This window comes from Bos taurus, chromosome 24 (genome assembly GCF_002263795.3).
Source record: "Bos taurus isolate L1 Dominette 01449 registration number 42190680 breed Hereford chromosome 24, ARS-UCD2.0, whole genome shotgun sequence".
Taxonomy (NCBI): domain Eukaryota; kingdom Metazoa; phylum Chordata; class Mammalia; order Artiodactyla; family Bovidae; genus Bos; species Bos taurus.
Genome location: NC_037351.1, coordinates 34,976,251 through 34,999,321, shown reverse-complemented (window position 1 = coordinate 34,999,321; position 23,071 = coordinate 34,976,251). Strand labels below are relative to the sequence as shown.

Genomic DNA, 23,071 nt, shown 5'->3' with positions numbered 1-23,071 from the left:
TACAGTTACTTTAAAACTCCTGCCTTTTTGCACAGAAGGACTGGGAAAGGGGCCTCTCTGGGGCAGAGAGTGTAGGAGAAATCCTGGAGAGAAGTGAGCTGGAGAAGAGGATGTCTCAAAATTGTATGAGAAACTAGACAAGACTCTGGCTTAGCCTTGCGCTGCATATGCACACATACTCAGTCCTGTCTGACTCTTTGCAGCCCCATGGACTGTAGCCCATCAGGCACCTCTGCCCATGGGGATTCTCCAGGCAAGAATACTGGAGTGGGTAGCCATTCCCTTTTCCAGGGGATCTTTCCAACCCAGGGATTGAACCCGGGTCTCCTACATTGCAGGCAGATTCTTTTTTATTTTTTATTTTTAATTGAAGGATAATTATAATATTGTGTTCATTTCTACCACACATTAATGCGAATCAGCCATAGGTATAGCCATGTCCCCTCCCTTCTGAGCTTTCCTCCCACCTCCCACACCACCCAACCCCTCTAGGCTGTCACAGAGCCCTGGCTTGAGTTCCCTGAGTCATACAGCAAATTCCCACTGGCTATATATTTTACAAATGTTAGTGTATATGTTTGCATTCTACTCTCTCCATTCGTTCCACACTCTCCTTCCTACCCATGCCCCATGTTCATAAGTCTGTTCTCTATGTTGCAGGCAGGTTCTTTACCATCTGAGCCACCAGGGAAGCTGCATATGCATGGGACAGACACAAAGCAGCAAAAGCTTGGGGGCTTGAATTAAGATTTAAACCACCAACCAGATCTCAGACTAACCTCTTAGAGATGTATGTGGTTGAAGGAGCATCAGCAAGGTCAGGAAACTGAACTGAGATTAGAACCACTGCCCACAGAAAGTGCATTTTTGGTTGTTGTTCTAACAATCTGCTATTTGTTTATTACTACATAGAACCACATCCCCCAGCCCCCCACCTCCACCCCTCCACACACACATATTGAGGAAGTTATTTGGAGTGAGCCACAGCCTGGGGCCTGGAGTATGAAACCTGAGGTTCTCTTCTCCCTCACTGTGGCTCATTTATCTCAGACTCTTTGCAACCCTGTTGCCTGCACCCCGCCAGGCTCCTCTGTCCATGGGATTCTCCAGGCAAGAATACTGGAGTGGGTTGCCACTTCCTCCTCCAGGGGGTCTTCCTGACCCAGGGATTAAACCTGTGTCTCCTGCATAGGCAGATTCTTTACCACTGAGCCACCAGGGAAGCCTCATTTTGTGCTTTAGGTGAGGGCATAGACCAGACAGAATTGGCATCTCCTTTTGGATACTGTATAAGGAAAGGGGACCAAGACACACCCAGGAGGGCTGGTGGGTAGGCTGGAAGATAAATTCTCTGAATAGCAGCACTTGCACCTCAATACCAGGGGGGCCCAGGGTTGGCTGAGAGTGTTGTGGGGTGGGAAAGGAGTTAATTTATTTGCAGATTACAGAGAGAAATAAAGGCAGCTCATGGACACTGGCTATCAGCAGGGTCAGTGTGTGTTGCTGTGTGTCTTTATTGTCTCATCGGGCAAGTAATAGAGGCATCATAGCCAAAAAGGGCTGTGGCGATTAGGCCGAGTACCCCTGCAACGATTCTGGAGCGATATCCTCTCTCAACAAGTACAATAATGGAGGTGATCAGGTAGATGATGGCTGCTATGAGTGATCGGAAGAAATCAGTCCAAGGCCAGTGAATGAATTGTATCTTGGTGTGCAGGTCGCATGTGTAGATGATAAAGAAGATAATAGCTAGGATCAATTCAATCAGCGACAGAGAGATATAGCCTGATGTTGAGACACCGTAGAGGGTCAGAATCACAAGGCACAATATAATCTCGGCAAACAGAAGCATTCCCTTTTGGGTGCATAGGAAGGTAGTGCAGCTGCTGCGCTGGAAATCTTCCATGGCAGGGCGGGGGTCCCTGGGCAGGGAGCGTCCGCTTGCAGGCTCAAGGCTGGTACACACCCAGCTGTCAGGCCGGCCGTCTAGAGAGTGGTTTTCAAAACTTGTAGGCTGAAGCTAACTGGTTCAATCACCTGCTAAAACAGTAAAAGAGATAATAATAATGAACAGCTTCCTTTAGAGAAGTTTAACAGGATTCATATCCACACAATTCAATAGTGAAAGAATCCAGAATATAATCCAAAATTACTTGATAAGCAAAGGACCAGGAAAACATGACCAATTTTCAAGAGAAAAGACAATCTCCAGATGCCAACCTAAGAGGACATATATGTTGAAATTATGAGAGAGACTTTAAAGCAGATACTATAATAAATTTCATGCATGCGTGTGCTCAGTCATGTTCTGCTCTGTGGTTCCATGGATTGTAGCCCACCAGGCTCCTCTGTCCGTGGAATTTTCCAGGCAAGACTACTGAAGTGGGTTGCCATTTTCTCCACCAGGTGATCTTCCTGATCCAGGGATTGAACCTGCATCTCTCGCTGTCTCCTGCATTGACAGACAGATTTCTTACCACTGAGACTTCACGAGGTAAAGGTAAACACATATGAGATAAAATAAATGGAAAGCTAGGAGGTCTTAGCAAAGAAAATAAATTCTAAAAAAGGACAAAATTATATTAAAATGTACATTCTCTGATATTTAAAATTACTAATGAACTCAATAACAGAATGAAGATGACAAGTCAATGAACTTGAAGACAGATTAACAGAAATTGTCCAATCTGAAGAATGAAGAGATTAGAAAAAACTGAATATGAAGAGTCAAGGGATTATATCACAAGTCTAACATTTGTAACAATAGTCCTATAAAGAAATTGGTTCAGAAAAATATATTTCAGGAAACAATGGCTGAAAACTTCTCCAAATTGGTGAGAGACATTAACTTGCAGATTCAAGAATTTCACAGAACATAAAGCAGAATAAACTCAAAGAAAACCACAACCCGGACACATTATAATCAAGATGCTGCTGCTGCTGCTAAGTCACTTGAGTCGTGTCCGACTCTGTGCAACCCCATGGACTGCAGCCTTCCAGGCTTCTCCGTCCATGGGATTCTCCAGGCAAGAACACTGGAGTGGGTTGCCATTGTCCTTCTCCAATGCATGAAAGTGGAAAGTGAAAGTGAAGTTGCTCAGTCGTGTCCAACTCTTAGCAACCCCATGGACTGCAGCCTACCAGGCTCCTCCATAATCAAGCTATTGATAACTAAGTGTCATGAGAAACACTGGGCTGGATGAAGGACAAGGTGGAACCAAGATTGCTGGGAGAAATATCAATAACCTCATATATGCAGATGACACCATACTTATGCAGAAAGGGAAGAAGAACTAAAGAGCCTCTTGATGAAAGTGAAAGAGGAGAGTGAAGAAGTTGGCTTAAAACTCAACATTCAGGAAACTAAGATCATGCCATCTTGTCCCATCACTTCATGGCAAATAGATGGGGAAACAGTGGAAACAGTGGCAGACTTTATTTTTAGGGGGCTCCAAAATCACTGCAGATGGTGACTGCAGCCATGAAATTAAAAGACGCTTACTCCTTGGAAGAAAAGTTACGACCAACCTAAACAGCATATAAAAAAGCAGAGACATTATTTTGCCAACAAAGTTCCGTCTAGTCAAGGCTATGGTTTTTCCAGTAGTCATGTATGGATGTGAGAGTTGGACTATAAAGAAAGATGAGCACCAAAGAATTGATGCTTTTGAACTGTGACATTGGATAAGACACTTGAGAGTCCCTTGGACTGCAAAGAGATCCAACCAGTCCATCCTAAAGGAGATCAGTCCTGAGTGTTCATTGGAAGGAATGGGGAAGCTGAAACTCCAATACTGTGGTCACCTGATGCGAGGAGCTGACTCATTTTAAAAGACCCTGATGCTGGGAAAGATTGAAAGCAGGAGGAGAAGGGGATGACAGAGGATGAGATGGTTGGATGGCATCACTGACTCAACGGACATGAGTTTGAGCAAGCTCTGGGTGCTGGTGATGGACAGGGAGACCTGGCATGCTGCAGTCCACGTGGTTGCAGAGAGTCGGACACGACTAAGTGACTGAACTGAACTGAACTGAAATGTAAAAAAGTCTTAAAAGCAGCTAAGGAAAAATGACATATCATATACACATCATATTAAGTCCCCTACATTCAAACCCCAAGTTGAGAACATTCGAAGATGCAAATGTACATTTGCGTGTCCAGTTACATAAGTTGGTTCACGTGTCTGGTGTATATTGTCACATGTGTGTATCCTCTACAAGTGGTTGTGCTTTTGTGTACTTTACTGTACTGTATAGAGTACAGTAGCACAATATCTTTATTTCAGCTGAGCGCCAATGAATTGATGCTTTTGAACTGTGGTGGTGGTAAAGACTGTCTTCTTGGGAGTCCCTTGAACTGCAAGGAGATCAAACCAGTCAATTTTAAAGTAAGTCAATTCTGAATATTGATTGGAGGGGCTGATGCTGAAGCTGAAGCTCCAATACTTTAGCCACATGATGCGAAGAGCCAACTCATTGGAAAAGGCCCTGATGCTGGGAAAGATTGAAGGCAGGAGGAAAAGGGGATGACAGAGGATGAGATGGTTGGATGGCATCACTGGCTCAATGGACATGAGTTTGAGCAAGCTCTGGGAGATGATGAAGGACAAGGAAGCCTGGCATGCTACAGTCTATGGGGTTGCAAAGAGTTGGATACAACTGAGTGACTGAACAACAACAAAGTTGGTCATAGCTTTCCTTCCAAAGAGCAAGTGTCTTTTAATTTCATGGCTGCAGTCACTGTCCACAGTGATTTTGGAGCCCAAGAAAATAAAATCTGTCATTGCTTTCACTTTTTCACATGTCTAAATCTAATTTTCTCTCGTAACTACAGTAGTTTATATGTTTCTAAAAACAGAACTATTTGGCTTATGGAACAAGATGAGAGCTATCTAGTGACTGAAATATATGACCTCCAAAAACAAGATAATCTCACGTTAGCAAAAGAGTAAAATTTTAGAAAGGATTCTGTGATGGTAGTAGAAACAGTAGACTGAATGAAATGTGAAATCCTGTATGAAAACTTGCTTGTGTTTTTTCCTTACATTTTAGGACCTCTAGCCCGTTTCCTGGTCCTGTGTTCTCTAAAACTAATGTTCTCGTAAATACCAGTGGGACTGAGCATCAGAGTGATGCCTAATGCCAGAGTACACACTCCCACTCCCTAAATGCCAACCTAAATTCCAGAGGGAGCCAAGATCTACTTGATCTCTATTTCTGGGTCTTAGAATAGAGCAGAGTTTTGTTAGGTTGTTTTTAGTCCTAAGAAGGCAGCATTAGCTGCTGTTTCAATGGTGGAGAAAATAGCAACCTCTCTTTACTATTTATAACTGTCATTTCCCTATCATGGGACTTAAAAAAAAACCAAAATGAACACTGCTAAGTCGCTTCAGTCGTGTCCGACTCTGTGCAACCCCATAGAGGGCAGCCCACCAGGCTCCCCCGTCCCTGGGATTCTCCAGGCAAGAACACTGGAGTGGGTTGCCATTTTTTTCTCCGATGCATGAAAGTGAAAAGTAAAAGTGAAGTCGCTCAGTCATGTCCGACTGTTAGCGACCCAATGGACTGCAGCCTACTAGGCTCCTCGGTCCATGGGATTTGCCAGGCAAGAGTACGGGAGTGGGCTGCCATTGCCTTCTCCGAAATGAACACTACAAAACCAGAAAACAGTTCTTACTGTCTAAAGAAAGGGAAAACTATCTTAGTTGTGATTTGGTAGAAAAGTTGAATGATGAAAATGAAGAGTATGCTTTCTGCGTCTCAGATTTATCATCTGGAATATTAAGATTTTGATAATGCCTGCCCCAGTTGTTGTGAAAAACAAAAAGATAACCAATAAATAATAAGCTGTAGAACTCTAAGCAAATGTCAGTTATTAATATTGCCTTTTGTATGTACCTATAAGATTTATCACATAAAGAATTTAATTGGAAAAGTTGATACTTTCAAATTCCTTTTTTACTTTATGGAGAAAAGCAGCTGGCATTTTAGCAATTTTCATTCTTTCAGTTTTATTGAGATATACTTGACATACATCACTGTGTAAGTTTAAGGCATAATGATTTGACTTACACTACAAGCAAACTATTTTTAAAAGTCCTTTAGCTTTTATACTAATTCCCCTGCTTTCTATTTTCAACAAGATGATTCAGTCTGTCCATATTATCTTCAGTGAAGCCATGTTCACTTAAAGGTATTTTAAGGATACAAAATATTCCCACAAATATACATGACACATCTTATCTTTTAAAGAGTAAATTTGAGAAGCTAAAAACCTTTCCTCAGCTATTTCTAAAATACTTTGCCCCTAAATACCAGTCTTCAAGTTCTCAGAATTCATATCCAATCTTCACTACAGCTGAAGATGTATATTCATATTTTCTGTTTTAGATAAGGTCAGTCGGAACATATTCTTATTGTGTAATCTAGCTTAGTCTACACAAAGCGTATTTTTACACACTCTGCACACAGTATTTGTGCTTCTTGAAATGTGTGAGACTGACAAAAGTAATGAATACATAATAAATTATATTTTAAAAGAATTTGATTAGCACAGATTATACCAATAATTCAAAGATGTTTAGTGAACTTCAACGTCATCCTTTTTAACATCATCTATCAGTAGCAACCAGACTGGTTCATAGAAGCTACCTGGACTTTTTTTTTTTCATTTATCCAATGGAATTCCCTGGTGGTCCAGTGGTTAGGACTCTGTACTCTCACTGCTGAGGGCCAGGGTTCAATCCCTGGGCATGGAATGAAGACCCCACAAGCTGAGCAGTGTGGTCAAAAATAATAATAAATAAAATAAAAGTTCTCGAAATCAGCTTGCCTATTTGGAATTAATTTTGATTGGGATTTTCTTACAAAATACGAAGTATAGAAAATTTTTCAATTATTTGATTATCTCAATTGCTTGCACTCTAAATAAACTGGAGTTTTGTGTATTTTTCATTAAATAGGCAGCTGGGAAAGGGAAAATGCATTCATAATGACTAAGAACTAGCATTTGTGAAAGATAAAAACAATAATTAATAAGTGGATTGTTCATTTCATTATTTAGTTTCTCACTATTAAAATCTAATGAATAGATTTTCAAATTGAAGCATCCTAAAAGATTAAAAAATTAATGAAAAATACCTTTTGTATTTTTTCATGGTTAAGAAACAGACATAGCTATTTCACTAAGATAGTAAGATTTATTAATTTTAAATTTCATATATTATATGAAATATAAGGTCAGAGAAAGCTGTTGGGTGAATTTACTAATAAGAGTTAAAATTTATAATTTTAATGAATATTTATTTATCAATGTTTATTAAGTCCTTACTAAGTGCCTTGTACCTCTATAGAATTTTATTTGATTATCTTTTTTAATTATCATAGCCCTCCAACATATCTCCATTGTATAGATGAAGCCACTGAGCCTCAGAACATGAATTAACTTATACGTATCAGGAAGCTAGTATACGACAGAAACAAATTTTGAACAAGGTCTCTGAGTTCATAGTCTGTTAATTTGCATGTGTTTCTATGTATTTCTGTGTGTGTGTCTGTCTTAATATACAAGTAACGACTCTGTACCATTTTCACTCTATTAAAAGAGGAAGCTAGGAAAATTTTTTCCTCTAGTATGAGACCAAATAATTACATAATTTTTAAGGGTTTTCAAAAATATATGGTTATTCTAAGAGGTAGGTAATGGTATCTCATTATTGTTTTAATTTTCAACTCCTTAATGACACAAGATATTGAGCATTTTTTCATATGCTTATTTGCCATCGGTATTTTCTTTAGTGAGTTGTCCATTGAGGACTTTTGCCCATTTTTTAAAAGTCAGGTCGTTCATTTTCTTATTGTTGAGCTTTGAGTTCTTTGTATATTTTGGACAACAGTATCTTTTATCAGATATTTTGAAAAATATTTGCAAATATTTTCTTCCATTCTGTGACATGTCTGCTCATTCTGTTGACCTTGTGTTTCTCAGGGTAGAAGTTCTTAATTTTAATGAATCCAACTTACCAGTTTTTCATTTCATACATCATGCCTTTGGTGTCATCATATCTAAAAAGTTTCTAAATATTCAAGATTATGGGTTTTCGCCTATGTTAACTTCTAGGAATTTTACAGTTTGCATTTTGCACTTTATATCTGTGATCCATTTTGAGTTAACTTTTATGAAAGGTATAAGGTCTCTGTCCGAATTAATTTTTTTGCATGTAGATGTCCAGTTGTTCCAGTACCATTTGTTTAAAAGACGGTCATTGCTCGTCTCATTGCCTTTGGTTTTTTATCAAAGATCAATTGACTATGTGAGTGTTTTTCTGGGCTCTTTCTTCTGTTCCATTGATCTATTTTTTTATTCTTCCACCAATACTAAACTGTCTTGATTATTTTAGCTTTATAGTAAGTCTTTACTGGTACTTTAGACCAGTAACATTTAATGTAATTATTATTATTTTAGGAGTTGAATGTGCCAGTTTTTGTTTTATGTTCATTCTCTCCTTTTTGCTTCTCTGTGTTCTTTTTCCTGTTTTCCAGTGGGTTATTTGAACCATTTTACAATTCCATTGCTATGTATCTATGGTTTGTTTGCATAAATCACCTTGTATACTTTTTTAAGTATGACATTTTATATATGTAGAACTTATCACAGTTTGCTGGTGTTGAAAATTTATCAGTTTAAATAAAGTATAGAAACGATACTCCTATTTATATCCCTTTACAATCCAAATAAAACGGGGATCTCTGTCTTATAGTTGCAAGAAAGTAAATTCTGCCAACAACTCTTCCAACAGTCCTTGGAAGAGGACTCCAAGACTCAGATGAGAATCAGTCCCCAGCCAATATCCTCACTTCATTTCAGCCTGATGAGCTCTGAGTAAAGGAAACAGCTAGTCTGTACCTAGACTCCTGACCTACAACCACTGTGAGATAAATTTAGTGTTGCTTTAAACTGCTACGTTTGTGTGTCTGTGTTCAGTTCAGTTCAGTCGCTCAGTCATGTCCGACTCTTTGCGACCCCATGAATCGCAGCACGCCAGGCCTCCCTGTCCATCACCAACTCCTGGAGTTTACTCACACTCACGTCTTAAGTTGGTGACGCCATCCAGCCATCTCATCCTCTGTCGTCCCCTTCTCCTCCTGCCCCCAATCCTTCCCAGCATCAGAGTCTTTTCCATTGAGTCAACTCTTCGCATGAGGTGGCCAAAGTACTGGAGTTTCAGCTTTAGCATCATTCCTTCCAAAGAACACCCAGGGCTGATTTCCTTTAGAATGGAGTGGTTGGATCTCCTTGTGATCCAAGGGACTCTCAGGAGTCTTCTCCAACACCACAGCTCAGAAGCATCAATTCTTTGGCGCTCAGCTTTCTTCACAGTCCAACTCTCACATCCATACATGACCACAGGAAAAACCATAGCTTTGACTAGACGGACATTTGTTAGCAAAGTAATGTCTCTGCTTTTGAATATGCTATCTAGGTTGGTCATAACTTTCCTTCCAAGGAGCAAGCATCTTTTAAGTTCATGGCTGCAGTCACCATCTGCAGTGATTTTGAGGCCCCCAAAAATAAAGTCTGACACTGTTTCCACTGTTTCCCCATCTATTTCCCATGAGGTGATGGGACCAGATGCCATGATCTTCATTTTCTGAATGTGGAGCTTTAAGCCAACTTTTTCACTCTCCTCTTTCACATTCATCAAGAGGCTTTTGAGTTCCTCTTCACTTTCTGCCATAAGGGTGGTGTCATCTGCATATCTGAGGTTATTGATATTTCTCCCGACAATCTTGCTTCCAGCTTGTGCTTCTTTCAGCCCAGGGTTTCTCATGATGTACTTTGCATATAAGTGAAATAAGCAGGGTGACTATATACAGCCTTGACGTACTCCTTTTCCTATTTGGAACCAGTCTGATGTTCCATGTCCAGTTCTAACTCTTGTCCAGTTCTAACTCTTGCAATCTCAAAAATGACAGAATGATCTCTGTTCGTTTCCAAGGCAAACCATTCAATATCACAGTAATCCAAGTCTATGCCCCAACCAGTAACGCTGAAGAAGCTGAAGTTGAAGGGTTCTATGAAGACCTACAGGACCTTTTAGAACTAACACCCAAAAAAGATTTCCTTTTCATTATAGGGGACTGGAATGCAAAAGTAGGAAGTCAAGAAGCACCTGGAGTAACAGGCAAATTTGGCCTTGGAATACAGAATGAAGCAGGGCAAAGGCTAATAGAGTTTTGCCAAGAGAATGCACTGGTCATAGCAAACACCCTCTTCCAACAACACAAGAGAAGACTCTACACATGGACATCACCAGATGGCCAACACTGAAATCAGATTGATCATATTCTTTGCAGCCAAAGATGAAGAAGCTCTATACAGTCAGCAAAAACAAGCCCAGGAGCTGACTGTGGCTCAGATCATGAACTCCTTATTGCCAAATTCAGACTTAAATTGAAGAAAGTAGGGAAAACCACTAGACCATTCAGGTATGACCTAAATCAAATCCCTTATGATTATGCAGTGGAAGTGAGAAATAGATTTAAGGGACTAGATCTGATAGATAGAGTGCCTGATGAACTATGGACTGAGGTTTGTGACATTGTACAGGAGACAGGGATCAAGACTATCCCCATGGAAAAGAAATGCAAAAAAGCAAAATGGCTGTCTGGGGAGGCCTTACAAATAGCTGTGTCTGTGTTACACAGTAATAAAAAAACCAATACACAGTTCCTGCTTTCCTGCTTCTTTAAAGGGAACTAGAACAACTTTGAGTCTAGGCCTAATTTTGTCCCACTGCTGGTGCAAACCCTATCTGTTTAATCTCTGTGAATGAGGAGATTTTCCATTCCAGCTATGGGGACCAAAGCCATTTCATCAATGGATTAACTCCAGGGATTATTCCTTTTCATCCTTTTGGTGGTTCTTTCTCCAGTGTCAGGTTATTTCTGCACATGAATATCTTAATCAGCATTCAGCTGAAGATTCCAGGAGGAATCTCTTCAGGTTCAAGGAAATGAAGCTTCCTGAGATGCCCAGCTTCATCTCCCTGACTCAGGCAGGCCAGTGAGCCCTGCCTGGCTTCCTTCTCCCTGAACCATAGCCTGAAAACTCCAGGTAAGTTGGGATAATCATAGGGCTCATCTTCCTCGTTTCCTATTTGGCATCCATCACTGTCCTTTGTTACCTGTGTATAAGATCTTGAAAACATCATTTTATATATTTTATCTGGTTTTACAGTTGGTTCAGATGAGAAGATAAATCTGCTTCTTGCAATTCCACCTTGTCTGGAAGCAAAATTCCAGCCCCATGTGCAATACTTTAATTTTTTAAAAATATTTATTTGGGTGTGTCTGGTCTTAGTTGCAGCATGCAGGATCTTTGCGGTGGCACGTGAGACCACTCGTCATGGCCTGTGGGCTCAGTAGTTGCGTGCAAGGGCTCAGTGGCCCCACTGCATGAGGGATCCTAGTTCTCCGGCCAAGAATCAAATCCATGTCCTCTGAATTGGAAGAGGGGACTCTTAACCACTGGACCACCTTGGAAGGCCCTGATACTGTGCACTTTTAAATCTTCTTGCCCTTGCTCATTGTGTTCTCTCTTCTAGGTCATCCACTTGGTGAGTTCCTTGTCATGTTCCAAGGACAGGTCAAATGTTATCTTCTCTATGCATTCTAATCCCAAACTCTAGGAAAAAGTAACCATCCCCTCCTTTGTTCTCTCATTGTATATTTCTACTATAAGATGCATTAAACTATAACCAAATTGCTTGATCAGGTGTCTGACTTTCCTGCTGGGATGTGAAAGGAAACAGTTTTTATTCAATGGACATTGTATGTATCCCAACAAAACAGACACATGCTAGAATTGGGACTACCATGATGAAAAGATATATTCCTTACTATTAAGGAATTCATAGTTTAGAGAGAGGACATCCTATTAGGTCAATAAACAATCACAATGCCATAAGAGAACTGTGAGTATAAGAAGCTATGTGCGCAGGAAGAAACATCACAAAACAAAGGAGTCTGTCAAAGTATCACAGAAGTGTTATCCCTCCATCTGAAGGTTGGAGTAATCTGTAAGTAAAAGGCTGTTCAAAAACACTCTACACTGAGTAAGCAATGAGTCAAAATACAAGGAGATGTAGAGAACATGGTATGTTTGGATAAGGACAAATAGCTTTAGCATGACTGTTTTCTTTCTCTATTTGCATTTGGAAATGTTCAGAAAGAGTAAATCAAAGCCACGTTCAGTTCAGTCGCTCATTCATGTCCAACTCTTTGCAACCCCATGGACTGCAGCACGCCAGGCTTCCTTGTGCATCACCAACTCCCAGAGCTTGCTCAAACTCATGTCCATCAAATTGGTGATGCCATCCAACCATCTTATTCTCTGTCATCCCCTTCTCCTCCTGCCTCCAATCTTTCCCAGCATCAGGGTCTTTTCCAGTGAATTGAGTGCCTACTGTATGCCACGGGCTTCCCCAGGGGCTCAGCAGTAAAGAATCTGCCTCCAATGCAAGAGACATGGGTTTGATCCTTTCAGGAAGATCCCCTGGAGAAGGAAACGACAACTCATTCCAGTTTTCTTGCCTGGAAATTCCATAGACAAAAGGAATCTGGCAGGCTACAGTCCATGGTGTCACAACAGAGTCAAACACGACTCAGCACATGGTGTTTCTATGTATTTTATGCCATGCTCCTCTCGATTCTTGGGCTCTAAATGATGAGCAAGCAGAGGTCCATTCCTGTTCCAATGTAACTAATGGCTCACATCAAGTGCTGTGTTGCCGAATACAGAATGTATATGCAGGATAAAATAGCATCCAGTTATCTCACCAAGGCCCATCAAGTAGGTCCATGAAGCAGAAATTCCAGGTTGAATTTTTTTCAGCACACTATTAGTCCACATCTCATCACTAGTAGCCTCAGCATCTACCCTGGGGTCTGAGAATACAAACTCATGCTGATATTGGCTGCATCAGCACCCAGGAATGAAGGGCAGAAGGAAGAAAGAAAAGAGGAAGGAAGGCAAGTCTGCTGCCCTTGAAGGCAATTAAAACATTTTTTCAACCTCCTGTTGAAATACAAATAACACAAATAGTTTTTGTGTTATCCACGCCACTCTTTGTATTGGTTCATCATATTTAATACTGGCCTAGAGAAGGAAATGGCAACCCACTCCAGTGTTCTTGCCTGGAGAATCCCAGGGATGGGGGAGCCTGGTGGGTTGCCGTCTATGGGGTCGCACAGAGTCAGACACAACTGAAGCGACTTAGCAGCAGCAGCAGCAGAGTAATATTGAACAGATTGTGTTTCACATCCCTGAAACTTCTATCTTTGGGGACCTGTATTCATGGAAAGTGGGTTTCTCATGGGAAGTTATTTGCAATTTTGAGAAGCAACATGGTTTAGTCCATCTAAAACAAACAAATCTAGAAGAATAAGGTGTTGAGGGGGGTGATTAGGGCCTGGGAATCTGTGGGGCTCTGTTACCAAAGAATCGCTGTTTTATGAGCATTGCACATGTGTTTCAAAGAGATCTCAAGAATTTGTAGATCATTTTTGAAAGGAAAAGAGTTTGATACTACTGTTCTGCTCTGATCTCACCATGGGGTTTTTTTTTTTTTTTTTTTGGTGTAATGTATTCTTCCTCAAAAGGGCAGAATCCAGGCCTGACACAGTGTGAGAGAAGGGGTTAGTCTGTTTTATAAACTGTTAGAGAGATTTAAAAAATAGGCAATCTAATTGACTCATACATGGCTCACAGCCATATAAATGCTTGCAAAATTGCTTCTTGCGCATTCATAGTGACCACAGAGAAGCAGAAGTAAAATGGAAGCAAGTGAGATGGGGACTCTTAGGAAATCTTTAACAGGACTTTGAAACTTTTATTAAACCTTTGGTCACACCTTGTATAGAATTCTCCTTTGGAAAACTAAATGCATTTTGATGAGCATACCTCAAGCCAACAGTCACATACTTTGCAAAATAGTACCTCTTTGGTGTTAAATTTCATTTTCTATAAATACATTGTCTTTTAGAACAAACTTCTAGAGAAATAAATTTTTTTCCTAAGAAAAACTGTGGCTAGCTACATCGTTACTAGGAGATTTGTAACCTCCTTTAAACATGTTACTAAAATAGAAGCTTACATGACTGAGTTTGCTGTTTACGTTTAATTAAAGGCATTGCTTAAATTAAAATATATTTGAGTGTTTATTTAAACTGTTAATATACACATACATAACTTTCTCTTGGTTCACATTTAACAAAGATTTTCTTTCCCTAACTTCTTCAAGACTCTCTGCCTTTTATGATTGGCTTTCAGTTCAGTTCAGTCGCTCAGTCATGTCCGACTCTTTGCGACCCCATGAACTGCAGCACACCAGGCCTCCCTGTCCATCACCAACTCCTGGAGTCCACTCAAACCCATGTTCTTCGAGTCTATGATGCCATCCAACCATCTTATCCTCTGTCGTCCCCTTCTCCTCCTGCCTTCAATCTTTCCCAGCATCAGGGTCTTTTCAAATGAGTCAGCTCTTCACATCAGGTGGCCAAAGTACTGGAGTTTCAGCCTCAGCATCAGTCCTTCCAATGAATACTCAGGACTGATCTCCTTTAGGATGGACTGGTTGGATTCTTTGCAGTCCAAGGGACTCTCAAGAGTCTTCTCCAACACCACAGTTCAAAAGCATCAATTCTTCGGCACTCAGCTTTCTTTATAGTCCAACTCTCACATCCATACATGACCACTGGAAAAACCATAGCCTTGACTAGACGGACCTTTGTTGGTAATGTCTCTGCTTTTTAATATGCTATCTAGGCTGGTCATAGCTTTCCTTCCAAGGAGTAAGCGTCTTTTAATTTTGTTGCTGCAATGATTGGCTTTACCTGTGATTATTTCCAGGTTCTCCTAATGCTCTGCTGAAACTTGCCTTATATCTTCACTCAGTATCATTTGTGTTTTTTTCTTGACGTCATACTCCAAAAAATAGTCTCATCTCTATGTGCTTTACTTTTACTAATCAATTACAGGTAATCAGCTGAAATATAATACCATCTGTTTGTAGTTTCAATCTCTAAATTGGTTGGTCAGTCACTAGCTTGGATGTAAGGAATTCATTTCAAATGTGTAAGAATTCACTTTAAAAGCCTAAGTTGTCATAATGATCCCAGCATAGTTACTCAGCCTGTTCTTTGTTATGAACAATGATCTCCACAGTTACCAAAGACATTCTTCAGGCATCCACTTGAATTTTTAAACTAACTTTATAATTTGTTTCATTACTCTGTTATTTTTTTTAAAATATGAATTCACTAGAACTTTATGACATCATTTTGAGTCAAAATGAAAGATTGAATTTCTTTTAGAAACTAACAGCTAAGATTCATTTTTTGTTTTTTAACTTTTTTTTCTTGCTGTACTGTGTGACTTGTGGGTTTTTCGTTCCTTGACCAAGGACTGAACCTGGGCCCTTGGTAGTGAAAGCACAGAGTTCCTATCACTGGACCGCCAGGGAATTCCCTAAGATTCCTTATTAAAGATATTTTTTCTTTTTGGCTTCTTGTTGATTTAGTTATGAAAGATTTTTAAACATTTTGTGTATGTGTGTATATAACCTACTAGACTATGACACTAATAAAAGAGTTAAACCATTCTAAAGGAATATAAGTTTTAAGTATTTAATTCCTTATTATGCACTCTTTGAAATTATACGTGTGTCTATATATATATTTTTTTTTTGCCCTGGCCTCAGCTTCAGAAAATTTGCCCTTTATCCTATCCCATAGCTAGTTCCAATCATTAGAAATTTCCTATGGGTCTCATGAAATATTTTGGACATTTTCCAGATCAAAAATCTCAATCATTCTCACAGAATTTAACGATTACCATGAAAATATGTGGGAAAAGGGAAGCTCCCACATTTAAATTACTGCCACTGTCCTGTCCTCTTTCTCGTAGTGATTGTGGCTTCAAACAGAGAGGCACAGGTCAAATGAAGTTTGGGGAAAATAACACACTTCTTAACCCAAAGAAAGCCTGGGGGGCAGAGCCATAGTCATGGCTAATTTAGCCACCACCACCATATTTTTGATCCTTCCTTTAGGTGAGCCAACAAATGAAGAAAGAAGCATATGTCCAACATATCTAGATAAAGAGTAAATGTGAATCAATTGAATTCCTACATTGCTGACCTCTTAGCTTCCAAGCCACTGGCTTCTTGGCAAAATGATTCGTTTTCTCCTCCACTTCCAAGTTTACACTTACTGGCCTAGCTCCACTCTGGAACAGAAAGGCTGCCACTTAAGTTTAGCGGGTGAGCTCTTTACCTCTGTTGACAGAACTCCACAGGGCAGGCCAGGCAAATGAATATGCTTGTTGCTAGGACACCAGGCTGTTGCCAAGGTAGCGGGCCCCTGCTGTTTGCTATTCTCCTATCCACTAGCACTACACCTGTTCCTTAAGAAATATGCCTGTTTTCCTTCATTATAAAGCAAACACTTAGTGGGAAATAACACAGTTGCACTGCTGGAACGTCTCTGTAGTTTTCCAGGAGGAATGAAATGCACCAAATACATTTTGATGTGTGGAAGAGGAATTCACGTCTCTCCATTAACACTGAAGTCTGCATATGTTAATACCTCCAAGAATGTAAGGCAACAATCATATTCTGAGGCCATCCTGACATTTGCCCCCTATGTGCTCGTGGAGTGACTCTCTTTTCATGAATTTTTGCAGACTGCACACAATGGCCTCCTATGCAACTCACCACTCTACCCCCATCCACCTACTAGCATCTTGTTGTCACCAAAATCGCCATCTTGCTGTGTATGCCTGCTAACCAGGGCTGGGACCAGGTACTAAGCAACAAAATTTAGGGAGCCCCTTCACTTTCAGGGACATGCAGGTGCCCTGCTGCCAGCATCTACCCCAAAATGGTAAATACCTGAATCAAGGGTACTGAGATTTGTGCCAAGAGCCAGTTTCCTGTTACTGATGAAATGTTGAATTCCAAGGGTTCTTAATCTCTTAGCACAGTTTTGTTTTTTTAAACAACAAACACATTTTGTACTGGGGTATAGCCAATTAACAGTGTTGTGGTAGTTTCAGGTGAACAGGGCAGGGACTCAGCCATACATACATGTATCCATTCTCCCCCAAACCCACTCCCATCCAGGCTGCCACATAACATTGAGCAGAGTTCCATGTGCTATACAATAGGTCTTTGTCGGTTATCCATTTTAAATATAGCAGTGTGTACATGACCTTCCCAAAGTCCCCAACTATTCCTTCCTCCCAGCAACCATAAGTTTGTTTTCTAAGTCTGTGAATCTCTTTCTGTTTTGTAAGTAAGTTCATTTGTAGCATTTCTTTCTAGATTCCACATATAAGGGATGTCATATGGTATTTCTCCTTCTCTGTCTGACTTACTGTACTCAGTATGACACTCTCTAGGTCCATCCATGTGACTACAAGTGGCATTATTTCCTTATTTTTAATGGCTGAGTAGTATTCCATTGTATATATGTAACACATCTTTATCCATTCCTCTGTCGATGGATAGTTAGGTTGCTTCCATGCCTTGGCTATTGTAAACAGTTCTCAGTGCAGTTTTTACTCCCTCCTTTGTTGTCTCCCCAGTACTCTAAGACTGGGGATAAGTCTATAGGAACCGAATTAGAGAATAACTGAATTGACAGACACCACCTTTCTGAGAACCACCCCTCTTCCACAACACTGACTATCCAAGCAGGATCCCTGGTCCTCCCTATAAATAGACTTCTGTGGCCCAGAACTGCTTCTTGAAACACGCTTGCATATTCACCTTGGACTCTAGGTAAATAAGGTTCCAGTTCAAGATGAAACATAGCACCTAATTTCCAGTTTTTTGAAAACAGTTTCACTTGATGCAGTATCTATCTAATGTGGCCTTAAAAGCTGTTGAGAATTAGGATTTGTATTAGATAACTGAGAGTGTGACCCAGTTAAGAACATTATATAACCAAACAGGACGGGCTCCAAAGACATGATGACTCTCTGTAGTGCCAAAATTATTTAGGAGAGAAGTGATTCTTCTTTCAAAGGGACTCTGCAGCCCCTGATAACAGAACTCAAAGAGTTGGCCTTCTTCTTTCTCAGTCAGTCATCTTGCCAGTGTTTTATTTCTGGAGGCTCTTTTAGCTTTTCTTACATCTGCTTCTATCAGGGGCAAGACTTGCCTGAAGGCATCTGGACTCCTTTCCCAAAACGCAAGAGGCCCTACACAGGTCAAGGAGGTTACAGAAAAGGGAGCCGACATTCCTTATGATAAGGGTTTATGATCTGAGTGGTTAATGCTGCTCCATCTGATTTTGACTTGACCCCAAATTGTTACCTCTCATGTCAGCTACTTACTTGAACATGACCACTCAAACGAAAGACAGTCTAATTTAGGTCCTCACTATCTCTTGCCTCTATGCTCCTGCCTCCAGTGTGTCTCTTGCTGATGTAACAACATTGTGATCAGATAACCTCCCCTTCTCAAAAGCACGAACTGAGTCCCTAGTGCAGAGGTCAACAAGCTATGGCCTGTGGGTTACATCCAATTGTTTTTGTATGGTTTGTGAACTAAGAATGGTTTTTACACGTGTATTCATGCATTCGGGCTTCCCAGGTGGCATTAGAGATAAATGCAGGAGACATAAGAGACTTGAGTTAGATCTCTGGGTTGGGAAGATCCCCTGGATAAGCGCGTGGCAACTCACTTCAGTATTCTTGCCTGGAGAATCAGAGGAGCCTGGCAGGCTACAGTCCATAAGGTTCCAAAGAGTCGGACACAACTCAGCATGCATGCATTCATGCATTTGTTCATAGGGCATGCTCACTTTGAACCTCAATGCAGTAAAAGTCTCCCCACAAAGAATGTGACCCCCCCACAAAGACTTTCATATGCCAGGCCTATATACAAAAAAATAGTAATAATTTTTATTATAATTTGAACTTAATTATGTAAATTTTATTTCTCTCTTATTGTGTAGGTCTGTGCCTTACATCTATGATTTCGCCCTTGACCTGCTGAAACATTTGCTATCTGGATCTTTACAGATGAAATTAGCTGACCTAGGCCTTAAGCGCATTCAGAGTCACTCAAATCTTTAGCCTGGAGCACAAGAACCAGCAAGACCGTCCCTTAGTCTCTTTATAGTCTCACCCTGGATCCCAACACTTCCTTTCGTTGACCTACTTTTTGTTGTCTGTTTTCCTTGTGCTGTTCTCTTCTCCTGGGATGTCCATCACCTTCCATCCCTTGACGTTAAAGTCTTCCCCTTTCTATGAGGTCTTTCAAGATTTCCATTGTCTGATTATATATTCTCCTTGTCTATTCTCCTCTTGCACAATGTATGTAAGTATAATCAACCCTCAGCTATTTAGGGTAATAGGATTAGATGTGTGTTGGGGGCAAGGAGTACAGGTTTTAATAGTCAAAATACAGTTTGAAGTGTAGTTAGTGTAAACATATTTGGCTATGATTACATCTTATGTGCAGAGAGCACATTTATTACTTGCCTCTCCAGCAATCATTCACCCAATTTCTAACCACAGTCTGATTTCCAGCCTCGGGTCACATGATCTGAGAACAGCTCTACCCTCTTAGAGTCTTAAGGAAAGTATATGACCTTGGCTTAAACCAGTTGGAGCATTACGTTTCCTTTGCCAAAGTGGTCAGTATGGACATAGGACCTTGGCTGATCTAGAGTGGATCTTGGGACCTTTGCTTGGCATTTGTGGAAATATGAAGTGGAAATAGGCAGCCTCTGGCAACCATCTTGTAACTAGGATGGAAGAATCTTCTGAGAATGAAGTCAGGATAAAGGAAACAGAGTCTGAGTTGGAGAGAGAAAATTGGAAAGCTGATAACATTTTTTGGAGTTCTATATCCAGCCACTCCTGTATTCTTACCTGGAGAATCCTATGGACAGAGGAGTCTGGTGGGCTACACTCCATAGGGCTGCAAAGAGTCGGACACAACTGGAGCGACTTAGCTAGCACACACACATCCAGCCACATCTGAAACTAGACCTTAAGTTTATCTAGCCATGCAAGACTTTGTTTGTTTAACTAGTTTGGGTGGGGATTTCTGTCACTAAGAACCATAATATCCTGAGAAAAGAATACGTTTATCAGTCTGTAAATATCATTCAAAAATATGGCAAGAGGAACTTCCCTGGTGGTCTAGTAGCTAAGACTCCACCCTCCCAATGCAGGGGTTGGGTTTGATCCCTGGTCAAGGAACTATTAATAGATCCCATATGTCACAACTAAAAATCCTGAATGCTACAACTAAGACCCAGCACAGCCAAATAAATAAATAAATAAATATTTTTAAAATTATTGCAAGGATCCAAACACAGTTTTCTGGATGAGAGCATACTATTAAGTACATCATGCAGGGTACTGGCTGTGGTGCTCAGTGCTTCCACTCTTCCATTACTAACATTCTCTTCTCCACTAAGCAAACCTGCAGTTTCATGCAAGAGGTTACGAAAGAAATTCATTTTAAAAAAATCTAAAAACAAAGTCGTCGTCTAACTCCCATTCCATATGAAATTCAGGATGACATTTATCTACATGTGGCCTGGGAAGGGATAGATTGCAGCTAAGTTGACACAACATGGCAAGCATTGTAGTTCATAACAAGAAGAAGAGATTTTCACAGATTCATCCTTATTTTTATGCTTTTTAAGTATAAACACACACATCTATTGAGTATGTATATATGTCTCTCTATATTTACTATGTTTGATCGCAAAACTGGATTAATCCACTGCTGACTTATTAAGAATTAATTCTATTATATGGAACTGGCCATAGGTAGAGGGCATATGGGACTAATTTTAAAACCCTTAAAGCTAGAACTTGTGGACTTCCCTGGTGGTCCAATGGTTAAGAATCCACTTGCTAACACAGGGGACTTGGGTTCTATCCTGGTCTGGGAAGATACTACATACCATGGGTCAACTAAATCTGTGCAAGAGAAGTCACGGCAACGAGAAGCCCGCTCACAGCAACGAAGATCCAGTGCGACCAAAAATAAATAATTAATTAAAAACAAAACAGACAAAAAACCTAAAACTTGTTCTTCTACTCATAATAGAATAATAGAGACTAGATGAACCCTCCCACTTTAAAGAGCTAGGAAATTGTTTCAAATATATAAAACCATATGTCTCCAGACACTGGACAATAGGCAGCACAGGACAGCAGTCCCTGGGATAAGAGAACAGATGAATTGAATGCCCAGTGATTAACCCAACCCTAACAACAGGCCATCGGAGAAGGCAATGGCAACCCACTCCAGTACTCTTGCCTGGAAAATCCCATGGACGGAGGAGCCTGGTAGGCTGCAGTCCATGGAGTCGCAAAGAGCGGACACGACTGAGAGATTTCATTTTCACTTTTCACTTTCATGCTTTGGAGAAGGAAATGGCAATCCACTCCAGTGTTCTTGCCTGGAGAATCCCAGGGACGGTGGAGCCTGGTGGGCTGCCGTCTATGGGGTCACACAGAGTCGGACACGACTGAAGCGACTTAGCAGTAGCAGCAGCAGCAACAACAGGCCATAACACAGGGAGGAGGAAGACACATCAAGCCCAGTCTTTGGGTTGAAGAGCCAGAATTGATAACTGAAAGACGAAAGAGCAACTGAAACTAATGGGGCAAAGCTTCAGAGGAGAGAGCTATACAGGAAGAGGCCATTGCTGTCAGAGATTTGGATAGGCCCTCTTGAATTTAAGGCCAAAGATAAGAGAACTAATGAGACTGAGGAAAGAGCCACAGGAAAGGAGTAGGAGGAAAAATCCCTAGAGGATTATCCGCCCACGGCTAAAAGTGGTTCATGTTCCCACTAGTGCCGGTCAAGTCCCCAGAGGGTCACCGTCTTCAGTACTGAGGTCAGTTTTAGCCCTAGGCTGAAGGCTGTTCTGACAAAGCAGATCAATGAGCATCTGAGGTAGGGGGTGGGAGAGCGAGATTTATTGCAAAAGGGGACATAATGACATTTTTTGGAGTGATACTAATTTTTGAAAACTGGATTGTGGTGATGACTGCACAACTGTGTTAATTTACTAAGTATCATTGAAATGTGTGTGTTGAGTGGGCGTGTTTTATCCCATATACATCATATCTCAATAAAGGTATTAACAAACAATCAAAAGACAACCAAACAACCAAAACCACACACACACTCTGTAGACACCCCTATATCCCTGAGGTCATCTTCAAATATCTTATAATTTATGCTATGATTTCAGTATTGCTATGATTTTGGAATAGCGATAGAAATAGAAACATCTATTTGTGCTTTATTGACTATGCCAAAGCCTTTGACTGTGTGGATCAAAATAAACTGTGGAAAATTCTGAAAGAGATGGAAATATCAGACCACCTGACCTGCCTCCTGAGAAATCTGTATGCAGGTCAGGAAGCAACAGTTAGAACTGGACATGGAACAACAGACTAGTTCCAAATAGGAAAAGGAGTATATCAAGGCTGTATATTGTCACCCTGCTTATTTAACTTCTATGCAGAGTACATCATGAGAAACTCTGGACTGGATGAAGCACAAGCTGGAATCAAGATTGCTGGGAGAAATGTCAATAACCTCAGATATGCAGATGATACCACACTTATGGCAGAAAGTGAAGAAGAACTAAAGAGCCTCTTGATGAAAATGAAAGAAAAGAGTGAAAAAGTTGGCTTAAAACTCAACATTCAGAAAACTAAGATCATGGCATCCGGTCCCATCACTTCATGGCAAATAGATGGGGAGACAGTGGAAACAGTGGCTGACTTTATTTTGGGGGCTCCAAAATCACTGCAGGTAGTGACTGTAGCCATGAAATTAAAAGAAGCTTGCTCCTTGGAAGGAAAGTTATGACCAACCTAGACAGCATATTAAAAAGTAGAGACATTACTTTGCCAACAAAGGTCCATCTAGTCAAAGCTATGGTTTTTCCAGTAGTCATATATGGATGTGAGAGTTGTACTGAGAGCCAAAGAATTGATGCTTTTGAACTGTGGTGTTGG

General features: G+C 40.6%; 1 protein-coding gene across 1 annotated transcript; it reads right to left on the bottom strand.

Annotated features, from left to right (window-relative positions):
- Positions 1–1,493: 1,493 nt before the first annotated feature.
- MGC133647 (uncharacterized protein) lies at positions 1,494–16,383 on the bottom strand. The gene is made up of 2 exons (NM_001077021.2): positions 16,201–16,383; positions 1,494–2,040 (listed from the first exon to the last, which is right to left on the bottom strand). Exon 2 carries the CDS (start codon positions 1,904–1,906, stop codon positions 1,514–1,516), a length of 393 nt encoding a protein of 130 aa, NP_001070489.1. The 5' UTR covers positions 1,907–2,040; positions 16,201–16,383; the 3' UTR covers positions 1,494–1,513.
- Positions 16,384–23,071: the final 6,688 nt, after the last annotated feature.

Coding starts and splice junctions, on each gene's coding strand:
- MGC133647 (NM_001077021.2), bottom strand. CDS start 1,906: ATGGAAGATTTCCAGCGCAGCAGCTGCACTACCTTCCTATGCACCCAA.